Below are 9,345 nucleotides of genomic sequence, written 5' to 3' on the forward strand. Positions count from 1 at the left end.
CAGCCTTGCCCCGCACCCCCCAATGCCCAGCAACTCTCCCCCCTCTACTCAGTGGCCCCCAGCCCCTGGCAGAGTGCCCACCAGGTCTGGTGAATATTCTGTCTTCCTCACTCACTAGTATTGGCATCTTGGTCCTACACCAAACTAGTAAGTTCTTCGCACAGTCTCACCTCCATCTCCTCAATTACGGCAGATCCTTTTCATTACTCTGCCAACAGTGGAACTAGAAACCAAACCCCATCTGTAAACAAGCCACCCCACCAAAGGCGTGTCCCTCTCCACCAGCAAGGAACACTCTCTGCTGGGAGGCCTTCCACCTGCTTTACATCCCCAGAATTCAGCAAGCAGAAAGAGAAATCTATTTCACAAGCATTACTGGCTCCCCACCTGTTTCTCCTACTGAGTCCCAGATGGTCCTCGCTCCCTGAGCCCTCACACCCACTGCCATCAAGACAGAGGCTCCGGGAGACCCTCTAAGATCTTCGTTTACCCCTCCCGCCACAGAGTGAAACCAGACCTGTGCCCAGACCCCAGGCCTCCCCTCCAAGCTTTCACCTTCGCTCTAGCGTTTTCCTTTCAATGGAAAGTCCCTCTCCTAGTCTAACTTTAATCCCTCCTGCTGCAAGCCTAGATCCCCTTTCTTTTCTCTTTGAAGCGACCCCTTTAAGATCAGAAAGGAAATCTTCCTATCGCGTTTGCAGCCTCCTCTCTAGCAGCGCCCCTCCACCTTCCCAGCCCCTCGATTTTGCCCCAGGTTGGAGAAGTTCTTCGTGACCGCTCCTCACCTCCACCCCCCACCTCCCTTCACCCCACTAGAACTCAGGATTCCCCGCCCGAGCGGTGTCTACTGCGACCCGGGCCGGGCCACACCCGCCTCGCCCTTCCGCGGGGCGGTGACCCCCGGCAGCCGGCGGCGCGGCCACGACGGGGTTAAGGCTCCGGGCGGGGGCAGGGGGAGGGGGCCGGGAGGGGAGGGGGCCGGGAGGGGCGGGGGCCTAGCCAATCGGCGGCCGCGGAGTCCCCTGGGCCGCGAGCCGGGACCGCTGAGCCGGGAGCCGGGAGCCGAGCGCGCCGGGCTGGGGCCGGGCCGGAGCGGAGCGGAGAGGCAGTGCGCCCGCCCCAGCCCCGAGTCCGCCGCCTGCCCGCCCGCAGCCGCCGCCCCCGCCATGGAGCAAGACCACAGCCCCCGGAAGATCCAGTTCACCGTCCCGCTTCTGGAGCCGCACCTTGACCCCGAGGCGGCGGAGCAGGTGCGGAGCGGGGCGGGGCGGCAGGGGGTCTCGCCCGGCAGAGGACGAGGGACCTCGGACTGTGCGATCCCAGATCTCCGCTCAGTCCTCCCTTAGCGGTGCGCCCCTGCGAGGGCCAGCGCGGTGTTGGGAGGGGTGGGGGGTCTTCTCTCCCCTCCCCCACCGTGGGAGCCCCATCTCCCCATCTGTGCTTCTCTGAGATGGACAGAAGGACAAACGCCTGCCCTCGAAGCCGGTCCCCACGAGAGTCGCTACCTTCCTCGCCCAGCCCTGGGGGAGGGGGCTTGCCTGAGGACACGACCCCTCCCCCGCTTCACCAGTCTTGCATCCCCCACCCAATCAAACCCCGCCAGAGTTTCTGAGCTCTGTGGGGACGCCCAAGGGTGTCGGAGGGGTTAAGGGAGAGGGCAGGTAACGGAGGGAGTTGAAGGAGGAGAAAGAGCCCCCCAGCCCCCTCCTAACTGGGGGAGACCCTGCCGGACTCCAGAGAGTGAGGACGAGAAGGGGTTGATGAGACCTGTGAGGGCTGGGGCTTTGGGGAGAGGAGTGGTCATGCGTGCAGGCTGGCTCCCCTCTCTGCAAGTCTGGACACGTGGGTCCTTGTTCCCAACTCCTGCCCTTTGGATCGGTAGTGGGGAGTGGGGGTGGGGAGGGCATGGAGAGAATGGCCTTGGGGAGGCCGAGGCAGGGACTTTCTAGCGGCTAGGGTCCAAGCTGAGGGTAGACAGGGAGAAGCGCCCTGCTGGCCTGGGCTCAAGGGTGGGAGTCCAGGGCCCTGGCCCAGCCTCCCGTCCTGGCCTATTTTTAGCTCAGAGCAGCCTGGCAGAGGCGGCAGTGTATGAGAGTGTGTGAGCAACTGTGTGTGTCAGGGAGAGTGAGCATGTGTGTGGAGACGGTGACCACCCGTGGTGGCTACTACCACCCATTTGCCAAATATTTGCTCTTTGCTCCATCGCTTTTGGTGTTCTCTATCCGTTTGCCTAGACATCCCTGCTCCTAAAGAATATTCGTTTCGCACAAGGTCTCTGCCCTGTTTCCCCACCTGGCTGCGGGGGTCTGGCTGGGCCTCCCCACCTGAAAAAGCTCTGAGCTCTTGGGATGGGCTGAAGAGCGTGTTCTTCCTGCTGCTCCAGCTGTCTGGGGAAATAAGGTCTGGATGTGAAGGTTCAGTACACTCCCTGTAACTTTAGCTTCCCGGAGTGTGGGGAGGGGTTAGGGACTTGCATCTCCATCCTTTCCCTGGCCTGGTGGAAGCCGCATCTCCAGACCTCAAAGGTGTGACAGCAGGGAGGGAGGGTGGGGAGACTGCAGACCTCCTGAGGATGAGGAGTGTGGAGAGCCAGGAGCAAGGGGAGCATTCCTTTAGGGTCAGGGAAAAGGCAGTTATGCCTGGAGTCAGGAGACGGGCTAAAATAACCTCAGATCCGGGGAAAGGGGCCCAAGGGTGTGAGTGAGCCAGGGGCTTAGGGGTGAGGTTCCAAGCAGAAATGCCTGCCGCTGACTCAGCCAGTGCCCATGCCTGACACCTGCCTCTGTTTGGTGTTAGAGGAGGCAGGTGGAGGTGTGTGTTGAGAGGAGGAAGGGGTAGGTCAGCTAGCCTAGAGGTCTGGGGGGCAGGGGAGGAGGAGGAGGCAGTGCTATAGAGCCAGAGAGAAAAAGAGGCTGGGACTTCAGTCTGCTTTCCTCTCCTCTTCAGAAATCTGTGTCTGCTCGGCCTGAAATTCTACCTGCACTCCAACTTCAGCCCCTCTTGCTGTGTTACCCAAATGTGTAGGCAAAAAACTCCAGGCTTGGCAGGAGCACCTAAGCCAGATCAACCTCAGAGGGTGGCAGGGGTTGGAAACTCTGAGTTATGGAGCACAGAGTGGCAGGGGATGGAGGGGTGCCCACAGCTACCAGGTCCTTGGCGTAACTGGTTTGGAAATAAATCAGAGGCAAAGGCACCAAGCGTCCTTGAGAGAATTTGTGATAGGGGCAAGGAAGATGAAAGAGACCGACACTCGTTTCCTAGTAGTTCAGGGACCTGGGAGTACTTCCAGAAGTCTAACTTCCCTCCTCCTGTAGGACATCAAAGTTCTCAAGGACTCTGAGCACTTAGAAATCTTGTCCAAGGCAAGGGATTTGGTTATGGAAGGGACCTGTCCAAGGTCAGAGTCCTCCTGCCCTCTCAAGGCCCTTCCTATCATATTTGCAGTGTCCTTCTCAGGCTCCCAACTCCCACTCATCCTCACCCACCACACCCTCTCCCTGCCTCAGCACCCCTCCCCCAGGGCGGGATGAGTTCTCTCCTAGGAAAAGAATGGCCTCACTCCACATGCATGAAGCACACTTGCCCACCTGAGGGCCCCCAGCACCAGGAATAGCTGGAAGTGGACTCACAAATAATGTCTGTGCAGCACATGCATGTTTGTGCACACGATCACACACACACAGAACTGGTATTGCAGGGACCTTAAAGTGTCACCCCAAACAGACGCCGCTTGCTTCTCCTGAGAAAACAATGCCTACCCCAACCTACCCCTATTCTACACACCCATTTCTTCTTTGGGGAGCCCCTCAATAGATTAACCCTGCCCCCTGCTATGGCTGATACCCACTTTCCTGGCAAAGAAAAGGGCAGGCGTCTTTCCACTCCCGCCTCCACCCGTTTACCCCACTCCGGTAATGATTCTAAATAATGGACACAGAGAGATAGGGATGTGATCATTCAGTGTCCTCAGCCTACTCCTCTCAGCCCTGGATAATTTTAGCCTCTTTCCTAGTCCCATTAGTCTTCCCTCCCCTCCTCTGCCCTGGAGGGGGCTGCAGGGACTCCAACCCCAAGGTTCCCTTCACTTCCAAACCTCCAGAGAAAGGGGAAAAACTACACGTCCCAAGAGTCCTTGGACTGGCTTCGACAACAGTCAACTTTATTGGCAGCAAGACAAAAGAACAGAGGCCGGGGAAGAGGGGCTCAGAGGCCCAGCAGTCAATCAGCTCTTATCTGTTAATTTCTTAGACTGGGACCCGGGAGCCCAGGGTAAGATTTTTCAGCTTAGCATTAGTCCCTGGCCATGGTCCTGCCTCAGGCTCCTCCTCATATGATATTTACCATGACAAGGATTTCTCCAGACCGTTATTTCCTGACAAATCAGAAAGGCAGTGTGTCCAAAGACAGGGAGGAGATGAGGGAGGGAGGGAGGGGCACAGGCCAGAAGAAGGCGCGTTCAGATCAGACCTGCCTTCTCTGCGCCATCCTCCCAGGCTGGGTGGGGGTGGAGGGGCGCTCTCCTCTGGTGCTGGCCCACCACGGGTTCATGTCCTTTTGGGGAGTGGGCTGGGACACTGAGGGGAATGCCTTGTTCCCTCTCAGGTTATTTCTGATCATTGATCCAGGATGGACGGAAGGACAATGGACCGGATATCAATGCATTAGCACAGACAAAGATGCTGAGATGGAGAGCTGGGCCAGGACCTGGGGAGATGCAGAGACAGAAAGGGGGCTGGGGGGAGCAGCGAACAGTGGGAGAGGTCTTCTGGGTCCCCAGGGCAGAGGGAGGGCCCAAGGACGTCCCCCAGGGACCGAGGGTCCAGTGTAACGTGGCGTGCTAAGTGGGTGGTGTGGATCATGTTGCTGAGTGTGCGTGGGGCCGTGACACTTCCACATATACTTGACCTCTTCCCTCAGATCCGGAGGCGCCGCCCCACCCCTGCGACCCTTGTGCTGACCAGTGACCAGTCATCCCCAGGTAACCCCAGGATGAGTCACTAAAGGGATTGGGGGCTGCTGAAGACAGCTTAGTCCCAGTGAGAGAAGGTGGGTGCTAGATAGCAGGGCAGATCTGAGGAGCCAGAGGTCTGCTCAGTCCTGGAGGCACGAAAGTAGCAGCTGGATTAGCAGGAGGGTTTCCTTTGCTTTGGAAAGACCGAGCAGCAGACCACTTGGTTCCTAAGCCCCCCAGGAGTTGGGGTGGTCAGTGGAGTGCTGGTTGCTGCAGCAACAGCCTTCCAGGTTTCTCCAGCAACTGAGAGGCCGCTGCCCCCATCCCCAGAGGCGGTGACAGCTGTGAGGGGGAGGGACCGCCTCCATCAGCTATTCCCACAGCCCCCAGAGGGGAAGGGGAAGGTTAGAAACAGCTTAGGGAGCAGCTGGCATTCTGGTGACCAGTGTCCCCATCAAAATCTGGAGAGACAGCAAGGTCTCAGAGAACGTCAGGGGCGCTGGCGAGAGAGTGGAAGAGAGATGGTGACGCTAAGAAGCCCAACTGGCAATCTGGATGTCTGAGCCTCCAACTTCCCTCCAACTATTTAAAAGGATTGTCCTGTACAGGACAAGTCTGCCATTCTCTCCTCTGCTCGGTCCAATTCTGGATCCAGGGTAGGGGGAACAGTTGGAAGGAGGGAGCATAGATGGATATTTCAGAAGGAGGAAAAGAGCAGAAGGACCACAAAGCCTGCCTTCAGGAACCTCCAGGTTTGAGGCAAGGATGTAGATGCAGGCTAACTACAGAGACAAGGACTAGACTAGAAGCAGGAGATAAAGCCAACGGGCAGAGCAGGATGGGGCTGGAGGGAGGAGGCCAGGACAGCCCATCAGGACCAGCTTCCTAGGGGCAGATGTGAGGGACCAATCACAAGGGAGGTGACTGCAGGGGCTCCTCCCCTTGAGATGTCAGACTGCCCAGGGACCCTCTGGATCTCCCATCCCCATCACTTTCTCCTCTCCCTCCTTCCCTCAGAGGTAGATGAAGACCGGATCCCCAACCCACTTCTCAAGGTGAGCTGGCTCCTCCCACTCAGCCCAGTGCAGAGAACCCCCAGACTTATTAGAGGATTATGCCTCCAGCCACTGCCCCTAACCTGTAGGACCTTTTGTCTCCCTCCTACTTATGCCCTTCACATGTTCTTCTTGAGTGGAGGTGCATGCGCAGTCCCCTACATCCCCCCGACACAGTCTTCTTGCTCACCATCATGGACAGGGTGGGGGCTGGGGAAGCAAGAGTTTTCTTCCCCCGACTTTCTGAAGCCCACACCTCCCCCCAGTCTCCAGTCTAAAAAGCATGGCAAGGCAGAGGGGAGGGCGAAAAGGGTGGGCGCCCACCTGTGCTCTGTGCCCTTCACAGTCCACTTTGTCCATGTCTCCACGGCAACGGAAGAAGGTGACGAGGACCACACCCACAATGAAAGGTTCGGAAAACACTTCCCTGCCACACCTGATGCTGAGCAGTAGCCAGGATGACACCCCTTTGGAAGGAATCCTTGGGAAGTCATTAAACCTGCCTTTCTGAAGGGAGAGTTGCTGGACTCCAGGGGCGGAGGGTGGGAGGGGTGGGCTGCGTTACAGCTCTGCCACCGACTAGCTGGGTAAGCTAAGAGAACCCACTTAACTTCCAGGGCCCCTGAATACTACCTCACTCTGGCCATTAAATAAAGTATGTGAAGTCACCCAACACAGTGCACAACACAGAGAAGGTACTTAAATATTTCTTGAATCTAAATGGAGTCTTTTCTCCTGCCCACAAGGGAGACCAGATATCCCAGCAAGTCACAGGGCTCTTTCATTCTTAAAGGCTCTCCCTTCCCCTCTCTCAGCTTTGAAGAAAGTACATTTTATTGTCTAGCTTTAGTCCCTCCTTATTGGCCAATGAATGTCCTTCCTTGAGCAGGAAAGTCAAATCACACAGGCAGTGTACGTTGGCCCTCTAGTGGAGCTGTCGAAGCTGAGGGTCCACAGAGGAGAAGGTTATGTCCAATGCTCTCCTCCCCCTTTCTCTTCACCCCTAGAGCTCCAGATGATGGTTGAACATCACCTGGGGCAACAGGAGCAGGGAGAGGAGCCTGAAGGAGCTGCTGGGAGCACAGGGACCCAGGAGTCCTGCCCACCCGGGATCACAGACACAGCAGCGGAGTCACGGCCGGGCACCTCTGGGAAAACACACAGTACGTTCAGGCTGGGGAGGGACCAGCCCAGGGGAGGCCAGCCTTATTGGCTGTGGGGAGGGGCCTGGCAGTAGCCAGAAACTGCCTTGAGAATGTGGATGCTTTGCATAACCAGCATGTGTTTGCATCTCTTCACCTTTCCTTACTGAGTGACACCATCCCCTCCCACTTGGACTTCCCAGCTCCCTGATGTATGGTTGGGGGAGCCTGCCAGAATGGAAGCAGCTTTCTGGGCTGGAATCCTGGCTCTGCCACTGCACCAGCCCCGAGGCCTTGAGCTACTTACTTAACCTCAGTCAGCTAAGTGATAATGATGGCGCCTATTGCATTGGGTTGTTTGTGAAAATTAAATGAGATTGGTCCTTAGCTCGGCAGCAAACACACACAAAGCATGCAAGAAATGGAAGCTGCATGTCCACGGGTCCTTATCTCAGATGTGGGCCAGAAGTCAGAATTTTTCCAGCTTTACCAAGGTGACAACAGTATATATACTGTGTGTTCCATCATACTCCCAGCAGAGTCCCCTGTAGTCAAACGCATGAATATTTCTGCAGGGAAATGAATGGGCACAATAAGTGGGATACATAAGCTATCAAAAGCCTCCTCTCTGTTCAAGTCAAGTTTAGCCACACATTGAGATCATACCTAAATTTTTAAGCTTTTTTTAGAGGGTTTTTTTTTTCTGATTGCAGACTTCAGAAAAACAGTGAACTTAAGTAGTCATTGTGACCAGAGAAAACCCTGTAGGTCTTGCCCCCTTGCCCTCAGCTGGTCTTGGGCTCCTGTCAAGGGTTGTTGGTGTATGGGATAGGGTAAGCAGAAGCAGCTCCCTCTCTCCAAGCCCTGGTGAACACTACCTCTCCCTCCTGCCACCTGTTCTCCCTCCTCAGAGCCTGCAGAATCCATCCCTAAAACTCAGGAGAGGGGCAGTGAGAAACCCAGCACAGAGGACCCCTCAATCCAATGACCGCCATTGGATTCCCAGGGAGCCAACTCGGTAAGACCCCCCAGGCTGCGTGTCCAGTCTGCAGGAGAGCAGACTCTGTGAGGAGGGTGAGGGCTGAGATCTAGAGTCAGGGAAAGGGAACAAAGGACCAACTTCAGCCTCTGAAAAGCTGTCCTCTATGGCCAGAGGATTTGCATCTCCCCTGATGGACAAATGTGCTTCCCAGGTGGCTCAGTGGTAAAACTCTGCCTGCCAGTGCTTAGGAGATGCAAGAGACACAGGTTAGATCAATGGGTCCAGAAGATCCCCTGGAGAAGGAAACGGCAACCCACTCCAGTATTCTTGCCTGGGAAATCTCATAGAAGAGCCTGGCGGGCTACAGTCCATGGGGTAGCAAAGAGTCAGACACAACTGAGCATGTGCACATGATGGATAAAGAAAAATGGGATTCAGCTGCAGCAGGAGGTACTGAGGTTAGACTCCATCTGAGGACTTTTGGCTCCTGGAATGGATGATGGAAGTAGACCATGGATTTTCTGATAAAGGGCATTTGGAACCCAAAGGGAGAGCCTCATCTATCCAGGCTGGATGACTGCTCCAAGACCGCTTCAAGTGGTCTTGCCTGGAGCGGAGACACTGATGAAATGACCTCGCGAGCTCTGATTTGACAGTCTCCGCTCCCCTGTGTAGACTGGACGAGGGGCCAGGGACTGATATGGGACATCACACTTAAGATGCCTGACTAAGGGGATGGCTGGGCACACCAGCAGGGGAGGGGACAGCAGGACCTCAGGCCTCTCACTCACTTTCTCTTTCTACCCGCTTCCCTTGCAACAGGTCCGAGAGTGAGGAGGCGTCTTGGACTCAAGACCGCAGTTGAGAATGCATGGACACTGGATTTGTTTCTTATTTCCTCACTTTGGGGGGAAAAATCTCTTGTTTTTAAAAAGTGATAAATTTGGTGTTAAGTCCTTGACATTTTCCTTCTTTCCCAATTTGAAGAATCTTTTCTCCCTCCCCTCTTGTCCTGCCTTCTCTGCAGCCCCCTCCCTTCTGCCCAACTGCCTCCAGGAAGGAGGAAAAAGGGAAGCTGGGCAGGAGCCTTGAGAAGGGAGGTGTTTTTCTCCAGCCCTACCCTTACTTGCCGGGAGAAGAGAGCTAGGGGTCAGACAGGTGGGAGAACTGCCTTCCAAGGTGCCAAGAAGGCAGGATGGCCCCAGGTTCTCTTGA

At 56.1% G+C, this 9,345-nt stretch overlaps 1 protein-coding gene across 2 annotated transcripts; it reads left to right on the forward strand.

Annotated features, from left to right (window-relative positions):
- The first annotated feature begins 1,031 nt into the window (after positions 1-1,031).
- Positions 1,032-9,091, forward strand: PPP1R1A (protein phosphatase 1 regulatory inhibitor subunit 1A). Of its 2 annotated transcripts, XM_081483632.1 has the most exons (8): positions 1,032-1,250; positions 4,918-4,978; positions 5,969-6,006; positions 6,353-6,416; positions 6,624-6,701; positions 7,014-7,169; positions 8,060-8,166; positions 8,953-9,091. In XM_081483632.1, exons 1-7 carry the CDS (start codon positions 1,167-1,169, stop codon positions 8,134-8,136), a joined length of 558 nt encoding a protein of 185 aa, XP_081339758.1. In that variant the 5' UTR covers positions 1,032-1,166; the 3' UTR covers positions 8,137-8,166; positions 8,953-9,091. The 2 variants fall into 2 exon arrangements, with proteins under 2 accessions (XP_081339758.1, XP_081339759.1); XM_081483633.1 differs by lacking the exon at positions 6,624-6,701.
- The last annotated feature ends 254 nt before the right edge of the window (positions 9,092-9,345 follow it).

This window comes from Giraffa tippelskirchi, chromosome 4 (assembly GCF_054371585.1).
Source record: "Giraffa tippelskirchi isolate mGirTip1 chromosome 4, T2T-mGirTip1v1.2.pri, whole genome shotgun sequence".
Classification (NCBI taxonomy): Eukaryota; Metazoa; Chordata; class Mammalia; order Artiodactyla; family Giraffidae; genus Giraffa; species Giraffa tippelskirchi.